This window comes from Natrix helvetica (genome assembly GCF_964273705.1).
Source record: "Natrix helvetica genome assembly, chromosome: 1".
In the NCBI taxonomy this organism is placed as follows: Eukaryota; Metazoa; Chordata; class Lepidosauria; order Squamata; family Natricidae; genus Natrix; species Natrix helvetica.
This window is the reverse complement of record NC_138548.1, coordinates 188,330,817-188,353,485: the sequence shown is the minus strand read 5'-3', so window position 1 is coordinate 188,353,485 and position 22,669 is coordinate 188,330,817. Positions and strand designations below refer to the sequence as shown.

The following is a 22,669-nucleotide window of genomic DNA, read 5'->3' as shown; positions in this document are numbered from 1 at the left end:
GTAGTTCAGGTTATGTAAACTGGCTTAAAGATTGTTAATAGTTAGGGTTGTTTCAGCCGTTCCGCCTTTACTGCCCCGGCTATCAGCAGGTAATTAGCTTTCGTTTTCTGTAGGTTTTCAGCTATAAATCAATGCCATTTTGAATCCTTTGTTCTAAGCCCACGCCTCTCAAACTCAGCAGTAGCGTTCTTTTTAAAGAGATTTCTTTTTTTTTTCTTCCCCCAATTAAAACTTAAAATACTTGCAAAAGTCTTGCTTCCTTCTTGGGATGTTAAGATGTTAAGATGTTAAGGCTGCTCCCGGCGACTGGCTCTGCTAATTAGCAGAGGTTATCAAAAAGGCAGGAGAATACAACAACTGCGAAGGGGGGCAAACCTCGTCGGACTCCGGACTCCGGAGGGTACACGAGGGCTCAACCCAGCAGCTGAATCTCTCCCTCATAAATTCCAAGAATTTACGAGTGTCCGAGGTGTTAAAGATCGTAAAAAAACACCTCTAACTGTCTCTTGATCTGACAGGCTCAAAAAAAAGCCTGCCATCGGCACCAGGAACAACTCTCTTTTTTTAAAGATGAAAGTCTTTCCAAGGTCACTCTAAGCTTTCCCTAGAGCTTCTGTTTGTTCCAAAGTAGGTTTCCAGATACTGAAAGTTTCTACAGGAAACAGCTGTATAAACAACTGTATTCCTGCCCCTATCAGTTCTTAACCAAATAGTCTTCAAGGGAACAGTTTCTCTCCAAACAATTCAGATAATAAAACTTAGCAACAATGTTTCAAGTCAATTAGGTGGCAGTGTTAATTGTATCAACTCTCAATGCTTATTTTTTCCGGCTCTATTTTTAACTTCAAAAAACAGAAAATCGGAAATACAAAAAGAAAAGCCAACAGAAAAAAAGAATCTTCAAAGCAATTAAGATTTAAATATATTCAATGTCCCCACAAAGTCCAAAAGTAAAAGTATAAAAAAGTGCAATAAGCCAATCCACATTGAATTGCGATTGAAAGTCCAGCCTGGCTTCCGAAAGTAAAAAGGGAAAAAAGAAAAACTTCAATTGGCCAACTTAAATCCGCCGCTTTCTCTCTAGTCAGTCTTTATTTTAAATTAAATTTCCAAATTTAGGGTGTTCTCTCTCCAATAGAAAAAAGGATTAAAAAACTATCACCAAAATGACATGCTTCTCTCCTGCGCTTGCATATAGGAGCTGTCAGCAGTTTCAGCAGCCTGGGGGCCGACTCACGATTGCTGGAAAAGGGGGCTTTTTCCGGGTCACCAGAGGCTTTGCAGGTGTCTCTGGGACCACAGGATCTCCCCCTACCATTCACTGTCTCTTTGGGACGGTTTAGGTCCAGATTGGACCTTCCAGACGATCCAAATTCGATGGCTATCCGGAGAAGCCGGAAAAATCATTGTATCACTGCGATGTGAAGCTCCGCCTATGCAAGGGAATTAGGTTCGCTGAAAAGAAAGAAATATTAGCCATAATTGAATATATGATGTACAATGAAAGTGAGGTACTTAGTTATATTAGATGGAAACTTTGTGATTGTATACATAATTGAAAATATGGATGCACAAACGCTTGTAACCAAACAACATGCTGTATATAATGGATGAGAATTATGTTGTCTTTTATGTTTAAATTTTTTTAAAATAAAATAAAATAAAATGAAAATTTCTTTGCAGAAATCAGGCATTAGTATCACTTTATATGCTCCTGCTTCAGAGTCCCACCTGCAGCAGGTTTTATACTCATAAATAGCCTGACATAAAGCATATGATATGATTACACTAATAAAGTCTGGGAATAAAAATTTGGCCATCACTGTCCAAACATACTTCCAGTGTATGTACACTGGGGTTTGAAGAAAATAAACAGTGATAGATCATCTACAGTATTTCCCCTAGAGTCCCCCACCATCCAATCAAATTATTTCTGACACTCAAAAAAAGTATACTGTGAATGCTATTAAACATAGAAAAACTATGGCAGATGAATTTTCTGTCTGGCCAAATAAGTGTTCTCTCCACTATGGATAGTATGCAATTTAATTCTGCTTTGCAAGGTCATCCCATGTTGTTCATCAGATCTTACTTTCCTACAATAAAGGTTTACAAGATCAACTTATGTTGATCTTGTAAACCCCATGTACCTTATCTTCAGGGGGTATTACCTGTAACCTTGGGAGGGTCTTACGGCTCTTCACATTCTTTTGATGAAGGTCCAGGGATCACTGTAGTTGTGCATACTAATATAATGCATTGGGTTGCCACTTTATCCAAATGTTTTGGTTCTTTACTTAAGTGAGGGTTTTCCCCACATATGTGAAATTGAAAAGAGAAGCCTACAGGTGTAGTGCAAAAAAGAACACAGGAGACATTTGCTAGATAATATTTTATATTTAACAAAATATTTTTAATAATATATTTTTCAAAGATCGTTTTCTAGAGTCTTTTTTTTTACAGTAGCGTGTTTTGTTTTCACTAGTTTTCAGGCACACTATTGTTTAGAAGTGTAAAAAATCTGACAGGTATTCTCTTTGTGAAGAACACAGTTCCCCGTTTCATTAGCAGTTGAAGTACTGTTAATTAATCTGATCTCCAAGTTAGTAGGGTACAGCACAGCTTTATTTAAAACAGGTAGATCAAATTATATCAACATAATGATCTGGCCCTATGCTATGTCATGTATATGTATGTACAACTTTCTGGAGCCTCATTCTGCACAGGATTGACCTCTATGTAATGGTAGGTACAATTTTCAGATGCACATGCTTGGGGAACTTCTTGAGCTTCAGAACATGTGGTAAACAATGTTTATTCAGTCCTTCTGGTATTCTAGCAAGCTCCAATCAGTGACAATGGTTTAGGAGGATAGGAATTTGAAGTCTAGAATACCCAAAGGACTGTAGCTAAAAGAAGCAGTGCAAAGTGGCAATCAGCTTCTCCATCCATTCTAACAGGATAATTGTTGAATTTTCCTTGTGCCTGTTCATCCAGGGTATGATCTGAAGGCTCATGTGGTAGAACTAAGCAGATAGTGTCTGCCAGTAACTGAATGGGAGAACATTTGAGGCCACCTTCATTTCCATGCCAGGGAAGCATAATGTGAAAGAAAAATATTAATTATGTCAGAATGATCAGTATACTTGACAAACATTTGTAAATTGCAACATATCTTTTTGATTAGTTGAAACTATGCTCTCTATGCTTGAGAGTCAGTCATGAGTCAATTTTTCTATCAAGCAAGATATTTATGTACAGACATATGACATAGCTATTATTCATAGCAGTTTGAACAACACAGTCTAGCCATTACTTGTAGTGTAAAAGAACTGGAAATGATACAGAGCTTTCTTAATAGCTCACTACACCTGCTAAACTGATCCAGGGAACATGGGAAAAAGAGAATAACCCTAACCCTTAAGAGCATAGCACAAGACTTTTAATAAAATCAACTCAGACTATTTTAATTAATGAACTCTAAATATAGGGAAAATATTAGCATCTTTGGCTTTCATGTGCCACAGAAATGATATATGACATAAAAGCAAGTGAGATTATCCATGTTTTTCAAATGCAATGAATGATCCCCTTAAAATTCAATACATACAAAATAAACAAACAAGTAAGTAAATAAATAATGCAGCATAACTTCTTTAGACAAATCTATTCAGGTGAGATTAGAATGGCAAAAGGCTTTCCCCATATTAAGGCCAAAAAAAAGTTGGGGGGGGAGTTAAAAATATAATTGCTATATATGTATACTTTTTTGTTTTAAAGGAGGATATATATGTTAAAATTATTAATATGAAAGAATAATGCAAAATAGTGTTGTATGTAATGGTATACATGTGGTTATTTATATGAAAATGAAAAAAATAAAAACTTTTAAAAAGACTGGACAAGATTTTTCAAGTGTTTTGCCATTGCCTCTTAGGGCTGAAAGAAAGGGACTGGCCCAAATCACCCAGCTGACTTTGTGCCTATGGTGGGACTAGAATGTAGGGTCTCCTGCTTTCTAGCCTGATGCCTTAATCAGTACATTTGCATGGTATTGTAAAATAGTGCCTCCTGCATAAGTGAGAACTTTTTAAATATCTCCTTTCAAAAGAGTGTTATGTCTCTCAAATTCGGGTTCTAGCAAAGCTCCACAATAGATAGTCTAACTCTGGCTTAAGCCTTCATGAAGCTCTACAAATAAGCTTTTGACATGCAGAAAGGCAAATAAATAAAAACAAATGCTCCTTTCCAAATTATAAGGTTGCAACTTTGAATCACTTTGTAATAAAAAGTATGGTATTATAAAGGGCTCCTTAAAGCAGCTTATGGTAATTATATCCCAGACAAAGACTTTTTGTTAATAAAGATCTTATCTGCAAGTGATAGCTTCCAGTGTGTTCTTCTGTACAAAGTTTATTTTGTGTGAATTCAGACTTCTCGACTCCAATAAATTCTCTGAACTACTTCTAGTATGCTTGTCTTTTGATGGATCTTAGCCAATTATTTTTTTCTCTTTTCTTCCAAAGATTCTGGAATTTGTCAATAAAACATAGGCTGCAATACTTTCTAGCCCTACTTAGCATTGTCATGGTTTTCAAAAGCCCAGGTATGTCATTTATTTCTTATTCAAAGATCTGCTTTAGCTTATTTGTATTTAGAAGGAAGCAAAAACAGAAAATGAATCTGTCATGGAATGGGAAAGTGAGGATATCTCTGAAAAATTAAACCTGAATAATTTACTAATCTGCATTCATGAATTCTTGAACACAGCTGCCAACCATTGTTCAAATTAGTTTATTAATGAAAAGTTGCCTGATATGATGTTAGATGAACAGAGCAAATGCAGATCCCTCTTGTGTCAAAGTATTGTTGCTTTGGGGCTTTCTATTAGTTTGAGAAAAAGCCAAATCAGCTTGTTCATATCATAGGGCACCACTTTATCTCAGTGCTTCTATATCAAGGGCATTAAAACACAGAAAAAAGCTTATGGATGAGAATCCACAATGCTTGAGGTAACATACTACTCAAAACTTACATGGCATTCGGTGTTTACTTTTATTTCATACAGTCTTATGGTCAAATTGTGTAAAAGGTGAGGGAGCCACAACTGGACTTTCCACATCACTAAAAACAAATGGCAACTATAGGGATGAGAATAAATCAAAACCAAAGGAGAAGATCACAATTCAAATTAGCCTTTGTCACAATTTATTTTAATTGCTAAAATGTGGAAGTTCAAGCTTAATTTTCACCCATTATTGCTTCCATAATTAAGTAGCTATTAATTTCACTTTTTATACTTTTGTTCATAGGGTATATATTGCCTTCCTTTATTGTCCAATTCTACTCATATGATTATCTGCACTTTATGTATGTAGCATAATCTCTTAACACAAAAGTAAGCAATATTTCATTTATTTTAAGTCTTATATAGATGGAGCCTGGATTTAAAAAGAGGGGGGGCAGGGAGATTGAGGGTATTATATTATGTTTGGTATGTCAGTCTGCATTTCTGGAGAAACAATATACGAAAACATATTTCTGTTCCATAGTTAACATCCTTGCTTACATCTTTTCTAGGGACTTGGCAGGTTGCAGAAACAGGGTGTGTGACTCATTTTGCCTACCCAATAAAATGGTTGATGATAGGTGCAAAATTTCATTACATAATGCATATTTCTGGGACTTTGGTGTTTCAGTTGTTTTCCAGTTAACACAATTTTCTAAAATTGTATAGGAAATGATCTCAATCTCTTCCAAGAAATTGAACAAATTTAAAATAGATTTGGAACATTACGTTTTTTTCATGAGGTATTTTACCTAAGAAGAAATGGAACAATGGACAAAAAGTTGTCCCTATTAATTTAGCCCCAAATATATGCCCGTAAACTCAAACAAGGAGGACTTCTTCATTGGAGTTAGAAATGAATACTGAAAAGGAAAAGGAAAAACATAAATTTAATTCAGGAAACTTGCAGAGTTAATTTTCCTTGGGCTCTTGAGCCAAAAAAAATGAGATTACATTGTATCTGATTTCTAGACAACCTGGTCAAATAAATCTTTTGTGTGATTCCCCCACCCCATCCAATATATAGGAATGTTATTCAGCATTAACTGTTTTAAAATATAGTTGCGGTGATAATTAACACTTGGATAGTCATGAATTGCAACTCTATCAGATGATTTCTTCCAGTAGAGATGTACATATTATCTCTTAAGAACCAGTTGATTTCTATATTCATGCTGAGATTACTCAAAGATGGAGAGAGACCTAAGAGGGCAGTAATCGCCACTAAAATTAACCTGTATAGGGATATTTAGTCTGATGTGTTAGGGAAAGGCGAATCTCTAAGAAGCTGCAGTTTCTTTCCTCCTTTCCTAGAATCAAAGAGGTGGGGAAAATGATAATGCAACAAACTGACACTGGTATATGTTGTTGAGTGATGATCTTAAGAGTTTGATTTTCTTAGGTTGTATAATCTCTTTGATGAATATTAACTGCTTACACTGGTTGGCTTTAGCTTGTTTTCTATCAAAATTAGAGCATACATTTTTCTTTTCAATTATCCCCACGTGGTGGAGAAAACATAAACCATTACCAGAAGAAGCTCTGTAGAACGTTCCATTCCTAAGCTAATTTAACAACCTGTGTCGCTCGCTACAATGTCAAGCTACATAGATTTGTTTTCAGAGAGGAAAAGAGATGAAGATAACAAGCTCACAGGTAAAATTGTCTTATTTAACCCTAAAAGATTTTGCTGGTGACCCAACTGCAGCTGGCAGATTCAGCTTGGGAAGCTGTCACAATTGGTGTGCAAACATCATTGCTGGAAGCTTTGCCCTATGCAGTCAGCTTGCCTTGGCATTCACGTTTGGAGCACTGGGCAGGTTTCCACCAGTCCCCGTGATGGCAGTGACAGATGTTACACTCATCCACTTTGACTTCGATGCCAGCCGGAATGATGGTGGTTCCTGCAAAGCAGTTTGGACCTGCAAATGTATATACATAAGTAGATTAAATGGCTAACCAGATTGGAGAACATGAGCTTGATTACATTGGGCACAGTCCATCCAAAATTAACATTTTTGATTCCACAGCAGCCATCAGAAAGATTGAAACCCAGATTTAAAATTGTTTTACTTATAATGTCATTGTCCATTAACTTTGTACTCTTTTACTGAAAACAGAATTACTCTCAGAAATACTGTATTCTTGTTGCAACATACTGAGAAAAATAATAATTTCATTCCATGTACAAAGACCAATATCTTAATAAAAATGGGAAAAACAGAAAAATAAACATCACATTTTGAAATATTTTCAAAGCTATTTCATACCTATAGATGATTCAAACAGCAATCCTTTTTCATCCTCCATTTTGGTATTTTCAGTACCTAACAGACACTGACCTAAATACCTTAATGCCCAGAGTATTGATGGGCTCTGGTGAGCTTTTAGTTATTTGAATATCTTTTTTCCCTGATTATTTTTATATTTGCAGAGGAAAATACAAATATATTTAATGCATGTAGGGAGAAGGAAAGATGGCATAAGAGGTAGCATCTGTTGTAAGGAGCTCCCTCTGAACCCTTTCTTGTTTCAATTTTTTAACAAGCTCTTTTATTTTATCCCATTTTACTCTATACTTTCATCTCCTTTACTCTCCTCCTAGAGACTGGCAATTGTATTATTTTTACTAGACACTGTATTTTTATCATTTCTACCATGGGGAAAAGGAAGAAGAGGCAGCGGGATTAGTTTCCACTTTACCCCTTTAATTGCTTGATAAAACAATACTCCACATAGAAAATGCAAGTAATAGAAATAAAATCGGTTTTGTTGCTCTTCTTCCAGACAAGAGGAAGCCAATTGTAGCCCCAATCCCGTTGAACTGAGTTATAAGAAGTGGCCACCCTTAGCTCAATACTTTTAACCAAAGATAAGCTCCCCTTCTGAGCACTGATAGTATTCTGAGTTGCCCACCAGCAACATCACCTCATCCAAATTGTTACCACCTCCCTCAAAATTCTTTGGAGCTCATGCAACAGCAAGGCTGTGGCGAAGGTGGACAAGTGTCAAACCAACGTGTCTTTTTTGACACTGAAAGAATTTTGGAAAATATCACTTCAGTGGAATGACTGAAAACCCCTAGGCTTCAACCCAAATTTCCAATCCCTTTTAACCATTCCCATTAACTTTAAGTGCAAAGGTTCCAACCAGCTACTGACTTGGAACATAGTTGGCTGGAAGAATAGATGGGAACAGATGGGAACCTGATGGAGATTCTCTCCAATTTTGACTTTAGTCAAAATTGAATTTGAATCTTCAATGAATGGATGGATGGATGGGTGCATGAATGCATGAATGAATGAGCTGGAAAGGGCCTTGGGGGTCTTTTAGTCTAGCCCCCTGCTATAGCAGACAAACATATACTATTTCAGATAAGTGACCACCTAGACTCTTCTTTAAAACATCCAGTGATGGACCGTCCATGATTTCTGGAACAAGTTGTTCCACTGGTTAATTGTCCTCACTGTTAGGAAGTTTATCCTTAATTCCAGATTGCTTCTCTGTTTGATCAGTTTCCAACCATTTTTTCTTTTCCTGTCCTCCGGTGCTTTGAAGAATAATTTGACTCCCTCTTCTTTGTGGCGGCCCCTCAAGTACTGGAATATTGCTATCATGTCACCCCTAATTCTTCTTTTCTTTAGATTAGTCAAACCCAAATCTTGCAGATGTTTTAGTCTCCAACCTTTGGTCATCTTAGTTGCTCTTTGAACTTTTTCCAAAGTCTCAACATCTTTTTTGTAGTATGGTGACCAAAATTAGTTGCAATATTCCAGGTGTGGTCTTACTAGGGTTTTATTAAGTGGTACTAATACTTCACAGATTTTTGATTCTATGCCTCTGTTTGTATAACCCAGGACTGTATTAGCATTTTTGGCAGCCACTGCACTGCTGGCTCATATTGAAGTGATCATCCACTAAGACTCCAAGGTTCCTCTTACAGTTACCATTGACTTGGTTGATTACCAATGAAGACAAGATTCAATTAGCAGGCTTCATTCCTGAACTATCCCTGCAAAGAAATTGAAGACTAAATGTAGGCATCAGGGGGACTACAAGAACTCAAATTCTCCCAATTAGCTGTCAAATTTTCTTATAAATTCTCTGTAATAGTTCTATTGAAGATTTCTCTTCCACTACACACATCTCCTCACTTTTCTCTTAATATTTGGGCAAATCTAGAAAAGACAGTGATAAAGCCCCCCCTCATTAACGAGTTGATCTCGGAGGGGGAGCTGGACCTTGCAGGGATAACGGAGACCTGGTTGGGTCACGAGGGGGGTTTACCCCTCATGGAAATGTGCCCACCGTGTTTCCATGCATTCCATCAGCCTCGGGCCCTGGGTAAGGGTGGTGGGGTGGTGGTAGTTATACGGGATTGTCTGGAGCCGAGGGAGTTCACTGTTCCTCAGATACCCGGGTGTGAGTTGCTGGGTATGAAATGGGGCCCAGGGAGGCAGTGGGGTCTGCTGACTGTATACTTGGCTCCTCGCTATACGTCAGCGGCCCTGCCCGAGCTCCTTGAGCTGGTCTCGGAGACGGCGGTTGAGATACCCAAACTTCTGGTTATGGGGGATTTCAACCTGCCGTTTACAGGAGCAGCGTCCGAGGTGGCTCGGGAGTTCATGGCTTCCATGACAGCCATGGGCCTGACCCAACTAATTCAGGGCCCCACACACGAAGGCGGCCACACACTGGACCTTATCTTTGTATCTGAGCAGTGGACGAGTGATCTGGGAATAGGGGATTTAGAGATTACGCCCCTGTCATGGTCAGATCACTCATGTCTCCGGCTGGACTTCCCTGGCGCTACCCTCCACCGCGAGGAGGCGGAGCCAGTTTGTTCAAGCTGGTACCACCCCAAGCACTTGATGGAACCGGACAGGTTCCAGACGGAGCTTGGGCCATTCCCTGTAGCCCTGACCCGCGCTCGCTCCGAGAACCTAGTGGCCGCCTGGAATAGGGCGGCCGCTGGGGCCCTGGACCGAGTTGCGCCTTTGTGGCCTCTCCTGCGGCGACGACCCACCTGGGCTCCTTGGTTCACCGAGGACCTGAGGGTGATGAAGCGCCATAGGAGACGCCTAGAGGACAGGTGGAGGTCTTCACGCTCCGAATCTGACCGAACACAAGTAAGAGCCTACTTACGGACCTACCTTGTGGCATTGAGAGCGGCCAAACGTAGACATTGTGCCGCTCTCATTGCGTCTGCGGATAACCGCCCTGCCGCCCTGTTTAGGGTGACCCGCTCTCTCCTGTCGCAGGAGACGCGGGAGGCACCCTTGCAGGGAAGAGCAGAGGAGTTTGGGGAATATCTGCAAGACAAAGTCGCTCAGATCCGGAGCGGATGCCCCCCCCCCAGTGGACCGGACGAGCCGACATCAGTGAGTCTTGTGAGCCCACTCTGGGAGGAGTTTGACTCTGTTGCCCCCGAGGATTTAGACGGGTTGCGTGGACGGCTGCGACCCACCACATGTTCAATGGACCCGTGCCCCTCCTGGTGGGTACTGGCATCCTGGGAGGTGACGCGAGGCTGGCTTCTGGGCCTGGTGAACGCCTCATTGAGCGAGGGTTCCTTACCGACTGCCTTGAAAGAGGCGGTGGTGAGGCCCCTGCTCAAGAGGCCTTCACTTGACCCAACGGAGCTAGCTAATTATCGTCCAGTCTCCAACCTCCCCTTTTTAGCGAAGGTTGTTGAGAATGTGGTGGCGCAGCAATTTCCACGTCACCTCGACGAATCCGTATATCTAGACCCACGCCAGTCCGGCTTCCGACCCGGGCACAGCACCGAGACAGCCTTGGTCGCGTTGGTGGATGATCTCTGGAGGGCCAGAGATAGAGGTTGCTCCTCTATCCTGGTCCTATTAGACCTCTCAGCGGCTTTTGATACCATCGACCATGGTATCCTACTGCGCCGGCTGGAGGGGATGGGAGTCGGAGGCACCGTTTTACGGTGGTTCGGCTCCTACCTCTCCGGCCGGATGCAATATGTGTTGACTGGGGGGCAGAGGTCAACCCCGAGGCCACTCTCTTGTGGGGTGCCGCAGGGGTCGGTCCTCTCGCCCCTTCTGTTCAACGCATACGTGAAGCCGCTGGGTGAGATCATCCGTGGTTTTGGGGTTGAGTACCATCTGTACGCTGATGATACTCAGTTGTACATCTCAACCCCAAGCCACCCCAACGAGGCTGTCGAAGTGATGTCCCGGTGTTTGGAAGCCGTCGGGGTCTGGATGGGGGACAACAGACTCAAACTCAACCCCTCCAAGACTGAGTGGCTGTGGCTACCGGAGCCTCGGTTCAGCCAGCTGATTCCATCACTGGCCATAGGGGGCGAACAATTGCCCCCTGTGGAACGGGCGCGCAATTTGGGCGTCCTCCTAGACGCCCGGCTGTCAATGGATGATCATGTGGCAGCCGTGGCAAGGGGGGCATTCCACCAGGTTCGCCTGGTGCGCCAATTGCGCCCCCTTCTGGACCGTGATGCTCTACGCACAGTCACTCATGCACTGGTGACGTCTCGCCTGGACTACTGTAACGCTCTCTACATGGGGCTTCCCTTGGGACGCCCCCGAAGACTGCAGCTAGTCCAGAACGCAGCCGCGCGGGTAGTCATGGGGAGTACTAGGTACTCCCACGTAACACCTCTCCTGCGCGAGCTGCACTGGCTACCTGTGGTCTTTCGGGTGCGTTTCAAGGTTCTGATCACCATCTTTAAAGCGCTCCATGGCATAGGGCCTAGTTACCTGCGGGATCGCATCCTCCCACATACATCCCTGCGGCCAATCCGCTCTCACAGGGAGGGCCTTCTCCTGGTGCCGTCCACGAGGCAATGCCAACGGGCGACACCGAGGAGTAGGGCCTTCTCTGTGATGGGCCCAACCCTCTGGAATGACCTCCCCCCCCGATATTAGAACCACTACTGACCTCCACTCCTTCCAACAGAAACTGAAGACACACCTGTTCCGACTGGCTGGTTTGGCATAATTTTAACGTCTACCTCCTGGCATACACATTCTTACTGGTTGTTAGAGGGATATTGTTTTAAATTTAACTTGATATTTTAAACTTTTGTATTGATTTATTTATTAGCTGTACAGTTTGGCATATTTTACCCTCCTCTTATACATGTATTTATATAGTTATTTCTATGTTTTAATCTGTTGTATTTTAATACGGACTGTACACCGCCCCGAGTCCCTTTCGGGAGAGGGGGCGGTATATAAACGCTAATAAATAATAATAATAATAATAAATAAATAAAGTCAAATCAATCTAAAACCACTGTAATTCTAGCAGGAGATTTAAGTGTAAGGGCAGGGACTTCCTTCCAAGATTTTACTCACTTGGGTGTTATTACTGAGGATTATCTAAGAAATGATCCTTACTGGCTTGCTAGATGCACAAAAAGAAACACCACAGATTCATAACTGGTCTCCTTGATTTGTAAATATGACCTCCATATTCTAGGTAGTAAAGAACCTGGCTTTATATATTATTTTACACACCATTCTGGAAACCCCACCAGTGTTTTAAATTGCATGTGTTACACAAACAAGACTGAGTGGTTTTCAGACATCCAAGACCATGTGAGGGAGGATAATGATCATCATCACAGTCCGTTTTTAAGGCAGATCTGATACTAGGTTATACATACTCCATGATAAGAGAAGTGAAACTGAGAAGTGAGAGACAATAGAAAGCTTAATTGGGTCAAGATTGGTATCAAGGCATTGCACATACAGGCCCAGACTCAATTTCCTCCCTTTTTCCTTCAGGTAAAATCTTGACCCCCAATATTCAGATCTTTGTTGTTCACTGAGAAAAATTTTAATAGAAAAACTTTCTATTAGAAACCATCAGCAAATAAGTTAAAATTAGTTTGCTTCTCATTGTTTATGTAGAAGAAATTTATTGAGGGCAGCAAATTGGCCAGGCCTTGGGATGCCCTACTAGAAAAAATGTTAAAAATCAGGCATACAAGAAACTCATAGGCTTTCAAAAAGCCTTCTACAGTGTTAAAACATGGTCAGATTTTGAAGTTTCAGTGAAAGGAACAAATTAAATTTTCTTCTGGAATATGGTATCAGGTTTATTGAAGGAACATACATTTAAATTTGATATTTTTATTTCAGCCTCAATTTGGGAGGATTTTAATGCAGATCTATTTGCTGATCCTAACCAGGGCTTCTCCCACAGATATCAGTATCAGAAATCAGGGCTGTTCACCCATATAAATAACACAGGGTGCATTATAATTGGATGGGAAGTTACCATGATAGTCCCCCTATAAAAAAATAGTGACAAAGGTGACCCCAAAGCTATAGACCAATAAAACCTTAATAAAATCATGGTTAAAATGATGCAAAACATCTTCTGAACAAGATGAAAGACTGGGTAATGGAAAGAAATCTCTTAATACAGCTGTACTCAGTTCAGAGTACTCCACAACAGATACCAGTAATTGTTTTACTTTATAACATCTCATAATAAATTAATTAACAATGGCAAGAAACTATTGCATTTATAGATCCTAGTGAGGCTTTTGATTCTACAAATAGAAATATTCTGTGAGTGAAAGTGGATTCTTAAATATGAAACCTAGGCACTTATTCTTATGGCCCTCTACTCAAACACCCATCTGAAAGTCCATATGGGTATAAATTGTTGTGCTCCCAGTTTGGCCTGGATTGGGCAAACCAGTAGTAGCAGTGGTGGGAGGCTCCAGCCACCTGCCCAGATGCTTCTGTGCATGTGCAGAAGTGTTGTGCATGCATGTGAGTGCGCATGAGCACACACAAGTGAACCAGTAGTAAAAAAAAAGGGAAACCCACCACTGGTGCCCACCCATAACATGGTGTCAGATAGGGTCATATCCTCGCCTCAATGCTTGTTAATTTCCATGCCAATGATTTACCAGGCTTAATATTTGCTACAGACATTCACATGCCAAAGATCCATAATAAATATATTAATATCCTTTTATATGCTGATGACATGATAGCAATAGCAATAACAGTTAGACTTATATACCATTTCACAGTGTTTTGCAGCCCTCTCTAAGCAGTTTACAGAGTCAGCAGATTGCCCCCAACAATCTGGGTCCTCATTTTACCCACCTCAGAAGGATGGAAGGTTGAGTCAAACTTGAGCCAGTAAGAATTGAACTGCTGAACTGCAACCAGCAGTCAGCGGAAATAGCTTAAAGTACTGCATTCTAACCACTGCACCACCATGGCTCATGATACTAATGGTGCACTCCTAAATAGACCTGGGAAGACTGTTTCAAAGGCTAAACATCTACTGCATCTTAATTTTTTAAGCTTCAATAAAACCAAATTTAATGATGGTTTTTAGTGAAAATATAATTGGCAGATTAGAACACAGAATATAGAATAACCAGGTTGTTAGGGCCCCTATATTACTTGGGTGAAATGGCTGTCTAATCTTTTCTTGAAAACCTCCAGTGATGGAGAACCCATAACCTCTGGAGGTAAGTCATTTCAATGATTCAATTGTTCTCACTGTCAGAAAATTTCTCCTTAGTTCTTTATTAGATCTCTCTTTAATGATCTTCCACACATTACTTGTACTGCCTTCAGGTGCTTTGGAAAATAAGACAATCCCAAAGTTGAGACCTATTTTTAAGCTGCATACTGGGAAATGATGGTCAGAGCAGATGTAGATATTCATTCCATTCATAATCATTTAATAATTAAAATTTTCACATACTGGCAGAGAATCCATTCAACAGACCCTGACAGTCTCCCCAAAATACACTAAACAGAATAGATAAGCATGGCTCACTTCAACTCCTGAACCAGACAACTTTCCAAAATTATTTCACAACTTGGGTTTTCTATCTAGCATCTACTATCAATGGCTCCCAGGCAAGGAAAATGTTTAAACAAAGAATCCTAGTTATTACTGCTAAAACTGATATGGGATTATTGGCTAAAAATAGATCCCTTGGTTGGTTGGCTAAGAATAAAACTATTTTTCAATCTAAAAAATACATTTCATTAAGTCTGACGCAAATTTTAAGAAGAGCCTATTTAAAAGCAAGATTTGAGTTGTTGGACTCCATGGTAAAATATGGGAATTTCTATCATTTCCCTTGTTATGCGGGAACCTGCATATGTGGTATTCCAGTCATTGAAAATACCGCTCATATTTTGTTTGACTGTCAATTATATGCAACATTATGCTTTAATACTTATCATCTCTATTGGAAAGAACATCCCTCTGGGATCCAAACTACATATTATCTTGGACTTAAATGTACATATTGTATGCAGAACTGCTAAGGCTAAGAACCTGATACACTGAATAAATTGGGGTACCTTGTAAAGGAGATTCATTTATCTGATTACGGACTCTTTGTATTATCACATATGTATTTTATCACTTTTTTCCCTATCTTTTTCCAGAATTATGTACTGTATTTCATTTTTAATTGATGAGGTTGCAAGGCTAATCAATGCATTTATTTACTACCATTGAATATTTATCGTGCCTGTTTTTTAAACAATGATCTTCCTTAATTTTATTCCTAAATAAAGAATCTGAGGCAAATTGGCTTTGAAAGAAGCCAACTCATCCAAATGAGGATAGTGATAACCCATAGTCCATTTAGGCACCGTGTGGAAAACAAATGGCTTCATATATGCTGTGTCAATCAAATAATGATTTACATATTTCAGTAGATGTATTCAGCCCACGCAAGAATTCAGCATGTGATCAATTTTCTGGACAAGCCAAAGTTGAGCCACCAAATTTCTCACCATATACACATAGGCATTGCCTAAATAAGGAAAAATTTTGCACATTTCCAACCAATGATTTCAGGTAAAGGGAACATACATAGTGCTTTTCTACTTGCCCATTAATTCGGATGGCAGAATGTTGACCCCGTTGGGAGAATTCTGATTCACAACAAGGAATGCATTTTTTATCCTTCTTTGAATTATATTTCTGTTATGTTAAGATAATGTCTACTAATGTATATTAGAATTTATTATTTATTAGAATTTTATCATGCCTTTATTTCTTTATAAGTAATTTAAGGCAGAGAACATACCCAATACTCCTTCTTTTTCCTTAACCCCTGTGAAATGGGTTGAGATAAAAGAGAGTGACTGGCTCAAAGTCACCCAGTCAACTTTCATGTCTAAGGGAGAGATTACAACTCACTCTTTCCTAGTTTTCAGGCTAGCATCTGAGCCACTAAATTGATCTGGCTCTCAATATATATGTCATATACTGGCAAATAACGATCATTACAATCTTAGGCAGGTGTTCAATTCTTTCTGTTTCAAGACACAATGTCTCTGGATGGCTTACAGTTAGAAAAAAAACAATTTATTTCAAAGAGAAAGAATTTGATAGTCAACTCAGCCTCAACTATTCATTTAGTGACCTTCAAAGATACAACGGCACAAAAAATGCAACCTATTCTCACACTTCTAACCATTGCAGCATGGTCATATGATCAAAATTTTGGCATTTGGCAATTGGCATGTATTTATGAGGGTCCTGAAGTTATGTGATCATCATTTGCAATCTTCCCAGCCAGTTTCTGACAAACAAAGTCAAGGGGGGGGAGGGGGAACCAAATATCCATCACAGCAGTGATTCACTTAGCAACCATGGCAAAAAAAAGACTGTAAACTTACTTAACCACCCAGCAGTGGAATTCTGCTCCCAACTTTAACTTTTAACTTTAACTTTTATTTAATTTATAAACCACGCCCTCTCCCAGAAGGGACTTGGGGCGGTGTACAGTCATATAAAACACAATATAAATACATACAGATATAGATAAATATAGATAAATATAGATGGAGGAGGTAACATATAAACTGTACAATAATAATTAAAATTAAAATTGGAGATACATTAAAAACTACCCCTAAAAAAAAAACTACCCCAGAATAAAATGTTTGCCAGGAGGTTAAAAATGGGACTATAAATGGGCCAGGCCAGCTAATTAGAACAGGTGATTGGAAATTGAGGATTACCTTACAAGAGGGCAGAACCCAAAACCAAAGGGGATCAACTAGCATCTAACTCAAGGCCTGGGAGAACAACCAGTTTTTAACAATTGGGTGGAAAAACAAAAGGGTAGGAGCAGTCTATTCTTAACTGCAACAAAATACATTCTCCTGAAATCTTTGTACAGCTGCAAAGACTACCACAGTCAAATACGAGTTGGAAGCATCTCCAGCTTTTTATTTTTGAAGTCCCAAGTTGGTGATTTAGCAATGAATTATTGTATAGCAAAAATATGTATTCATACTCATTTATTACTGGTATTATTTATGAAGTGGATTTTTTATGAATTTATCTTTCTCCCCCCTTTTGTTATTCATGAGAAAAAAAATTGAAGTCATCATTTCTAAATCAGCAGGAATTTTGCTTCCATGCTAATTAAAGTCATGCTAAAACAATGATCCACAGCATGTTTCTTTGCATGCAGAAAATGTCTACCTGTAATGGCATAGGGCCGTGATGGCGAACCTATGGCACGCGTACCACAAGTGGCACACGGAGCCATTTGTCAGGGCACATGAGGCGCTGCCCTGTCAGCTGAGTTCACCTTTTTAAAAGCTATTTTTCATCTTCCCCAGGCTCCAGAGGCTTTATAGGAGCCTGGGGAGGGCGAAAAGAGCCTCCCCCGCCCCCCGGAGGCTTCAGGGACCGTCTCTGAAGCCTTCGGAACGCTTAAAACCACCCTCCGAGCAAACCGGAAGTGACTTCCGGGTTGCTTGGAGGGTTGTTTTAAGCATTCCGAAGGCTTCAGGGAAGCCTCTGGACAGTCCCTGAAGCCTCCGGAGGGCCCCCGGGGGGTCGAGGGAGGCTCTTTTCGCCCTCCCCAGGCTCCTATAGAGCCCCTGGAGCCTGGGGAGGGCAAAAAAACATGTAAAAATGGGGGTGGTCGCGCGTTTTGCGCGCATGCGCACTGGGGTGGTCGCGCGTTGCATTATGGGTGCGGCATGCCCGCACTTGACCCCCCTGCACTCCCCCCACTTGTGACACGCGAACCAAAAAAGCTTCGCCATCACTGGCATAGGGTCTGCCATAACTTCCATAATTAGTAAAACAAGTGTGTCTGTGTGTCCAATGTATTGTGTGTGTGTGTGTGTGTATGTGTGTGTGAAAGAGAGAGAGAGAGAATAACAGAATTAACAGAATTGGAAGAGATCTTGAAGGTCTTCTAGTCAACACCACCACCATCCCCACTCAAGTAAGGGACCCTATACCACTTCAGCCAAATGACTATCCAATCTTCTTAAAAACCTTGAGTGATGGAGCACTGTCAACTTCTGAAGGCAAGCCATTCCACTGGTTAATTGTTGTCACTATCAGGAAATTTCTCCTTAGTTCTAGGTTTATTCTCTGCTTGACTAGTTTATATCCATTGCTTCTACTCCTCCCCTCTGGTGCTTTGGAGAATGTTGACCCCCTCTTCTTTGTGGCAACCCCACAAACATTGGGACATTGTTTTCATGTCACCCCTAGTCGATCTTTTCACTATAGTAGACATAGCCAATTCCTGCAATTGTTCTTCATGTTTTAGCCTCCAGCCCCCTAATCATTTTTGTTGCTTTTCTCTGCACTCTTTCCAGAGTCTCAATATGTATTTTTATATTATGGTAACCAAACTGGATGCAGTATTCCAAGTGGTCTTACCAAGACATTATAAAGTGGTATTTTTCTGTGTTCTGGAGAATGATTCGTCACATCATCTATGACAGCCTCAAGACTACTATCATGTCTCCCTTTAGGCTTCTCTTCTTTAGGTTAGATGTTCCTTTAACTGTTCTTTGCAGGATTTAGGATCTCCAAGCCTCTTTCCCTTCATATTGCTCTTCTTGGACATCCTTCCAGTTCCTAAGTATTCTTTTTGAAAGCAACAATGTCATTTCCATGATCTTGACAAGATACCTCTGTTGGTGTAGCCCCAAACTGCATTAGTTCTTTTGGCAGCTGCCATTTGATGATTTTTCTGGCCTTCTCAGAGAGTTCAACGTCCTAGATTACAGAAAGCTCTGAGTTTTACTTCCTGGGAGGTAGACTAAGAAATTGCTCCTAATGTCATTCCCATGAAGGAGATTGGTTCTGATTTATTTAGTCATTACAATTTTAAACCCTAAATAATCCCTAACCATCAGGTGACTGTCACAACAGCTTCTTAGTTTCATGGCAATCATAATCATGTCTGTTAAATTGAATAGACTCTTTGTTTATTTCTGACTGTATTTCTTAAGCAGTACTCAATGGCTCAAAATTTTCTGACATATGTGAATTGATCACAATATCATTCAAAATCCGGATTTCAAAGTGCCAAATGTTTTGGTCAGAAAAGTGCCAAAGGTTTTATTTTTCTCTAATTATAAAATTTAGTTTAATCATTGTCTGTTACCATGACAAACAACTAATACAAAAGATGCATTTTCAAGACTTTTAAATAACCCTTTTCATCGTTTTACTGATTCATGTGCATCTTTTGATCCACCCAACAGGCTTTTGTTTTGTCCCTTCTAAATTAATTATTAAGTAAAAGTTAAGGTAAGGCTGAGCAGACAGTGATTGCTGAATTCTTGATGGCTCTTACGGAGTTTTTGTGAGATAAAATAAATGGTACAATGCAGGGACATCTTTGCTCAAATACTACGACCCACTAGAATAAAATGCATGTTTGGCTCACTTCTGAATAAAACTTCTTTTATATTGTATATGAATTCTATTGATTTTTAGGTAGAAAAATGCCTGAACTCTGCCTATAACCCTCTCATACTTGATGGTGAATGTGGGGTACTCCCTCAATATCAGCGACACCTCTATATTTAACAGAGTTGACATTCAACAACCTTTGAATGGCTGCACATTGTCTATTTCTGTCCTGCAAAATGAATTCAATGTGAGGGAGCTTCCACATTTGCACTTTAAGATCATTTAAAAAAATTATCAGTATTTGATAGTTTTGCCCTTGCAGCTGACCAGAAAAGTGATTTTGCATGCATGACATTTTTGTGTCTATGTAAGTAGACTCTTTGTCACAAACTATTTTCTGTGTTCTGCTTGATTTTGCAGCCAAGATGATGAAATTCAGTTTAGGCTTTGTGTCCTAGCTAATAATCATTTCTGTAAAAAGCAAGCAGCAGCCACCAGAATCAACAGTCCAAAATCGTGATGTGCCACTGCCTAAAGTTCACTTCTCACTGATCTAACAACATATATTATAAATGGTCTAAGATCGTGGCTGTTTCTCAGTAAGTTTCTATAATTTTTTTCTGGCCTGAATCACGATGCACTCCAAACTAGAATCCTAAGGACAAACCTTTCACTACGATGTACAGGTTCTTATATGCGATTTCTGTCCAAAATGGAGCAACTTTATTCATTTTATTTTATTCAATTTAATAAATGAAATTCAAATTTATTCAATTTAACTATATGGCTCTCTCCGGTCACCAAGTGACTCTATGTAGCTAATAACATAGGGCTTGTCCGTATTTTTCTGATGCTGTTCCAATTAATTCCATACAGTTGGGGAAATGTGTTTCCATGTGATATTTGAGAAAGTGGGCATTGCCCACTGGGTTGATGTCAGATCCCATTTTATCCCCATGACTCTGATCAGTCAACTCAGAACAACTCCAGAGGGATTCTGTGTAGGCAACCTTGGCCAAAGATCCAACCTTCACCCACAACATTCAGAGTACTAGTTCGAAGTCTCCACAGCATGTGAAGTCTCGTGGTTTCTGTAAAGGAAAGCAAGAAATATCTCCCTCATCCTGACATCTTTCTGGTCACCTCTTCAGACAAGAGTAATTCTAGTATCCTTGAGATTGAATTGTAACCCATTAACTCAAGAAAGATATCTTGGTCATGCTTTGCTTTTGTTTGCCAAACTATTGTGAAAGTTTTTGTTAGCACTTGATGAGAGCACTGCTTCTCTGCCTTTTCTTCACCTCTCTTCTCCTGCCATATGATTTTACCATTTGTGCAAAACCTGTGATGGAAGGGGCTAGTTTTCTCTTTCGCCCTGCTCTACTTCCCACCTACCTACCATGCAATTGTACTGGCACCTCTTGAATTGATAATTTGTAGTTATTGCTTCATGGAAATATCATTATTGGAACCACCCATTCTATAAGTAAAACCTGTCTCAACCAGACCCAAGCTTGGCTTTTATCCTAATATCCTGAAAAATGGGTAATCAGCAAAATAATATCCTGGTTTTGGGGGAAGCCTCCTAGATTCCACACAGACCTTCCTAAACCATCCAGAAGTAAGATCACCAGCAACAGCAGGAGCAACAATTTCATTCTTACTGCTCATTGCAATTACAGATACATTAAATTGTCTGGACTATCATAACAGAACTATAAAAACCTAAACAACCATTAGTTTTAATGTAGAAAATATGAGCTGCTGCAGCAAAGCACCAGGGAAGCAGAAGAAGGAAATTTTGTTAATAAAAAGATGTAGATATTACCTACATAATACTGTATGCTTGATTTTACTTCTTAGTCTGCTAAGCCTAAAATGTTTACAACCTGGCCTTCACAGAAAAAAATTTCTGACCCTGTTCTAAGGTTTCTGCTTTATCAGAGACTGAAGGGCATTGTCTATGTGAAAGGGACATCTGGATATATCTTTGGTTGATAGAAGATCCCTGACTTTTGGGCCAATCATTTTCTCAGGAGAAAATGCTATGAATGCTGCCTTGAGCTTTTGAAAGAAAGAATCATATTGCTCACAACACATGAGTGCAGTGGGGAAGAGGAAGTATTTGATATTACTCAAAGCATCTCCATTTCAGCATTAAATTCCACAGTTTTGTTTTGTTTCTGCAATGTTCATTTGGGACTTTTGGGAAACTATTGCTTGACAATAAATATACAAATGAATGAAAATTAATAACAAGCTTTACTTGATGTTTACTCATACTTAGCATTCTCCATTGTTCTATTAAAAGAATACACTGCAGAAAAGTAAATCTGAGAATAAGATCTAAAGCAGCAGAAGAATTGGTAAAGTATCACCAGATAATACAGAGATGCAAACAGTACTAAAATATTTAATGCCTGGAGCAGGTGTCGGCAACCCGTGGCTCCCGAACTGCACGCGGCACTTTTATCCCACTGCTATGGCTCTCTGTCAGCTGAACCTACCACTGGCTGGCCCGGCCCCTTGCCCTCCCCTCCCAGTCACTCCTTGCCTGCCCTGAGAAGGTAAGGGTGACAGCGGGGGAAGGATACTCACTCCATATTCCAGAGCAGGTATGAAGTGTCCCTGTACTTGCCTTTTCCTCTGGCCCTTGTTGGTGCTGCGTCACCTTGGTCACTCGGGGAGATGCATGACTTGTTCTCTGCTCCAAGACTCTGGCCTGGCCCAGATGCAGCTGATGCTGCTGCTCTTTCCATAGCCTGCCCACTGCTCTCTCAGCACAGTTAAATTTAGCATGCTTCACAATGGGAGAGACCCCTTCTCCTGGAGCCAATTATGATGCAAAGCATCAGCCGGGCCAGGCCAGTGTTTCGGGATGGAGAGCTTCTCAGGCCAGGCAAGGAGTGACTAGGAGGGCAAGGGGCAGGG

At 40.2% G+C, this 22,669-nt stretch overlaps 1 protein-coding gene across 1 annotated transcript in view; it reads right to left on the bottom strand.

Moving 5' to 3' along the window:
• Nucleotides 1-6,637: 6,637 nt before the first annotated feature.
• The window catches only part of VWC2L (von Willebrand factor C domain containing 2 like), an 84,985-nt gene continuing 68,953 nt past the window's right edge, over nt 6,638-22,669 (bottom strand). The window contains exon 4 of the mRNA XM_081967114.1: nt 6,638-6,990. Within this exon, the coding sequence (XP_081823240.1) occupies nt 6,842-6,990 (149 nt within the window). The 3' untranslated portion in view covers nt 6,638-6,841. The remainder of the gene's footprint in view (nt 6,991-22,669) is intronic.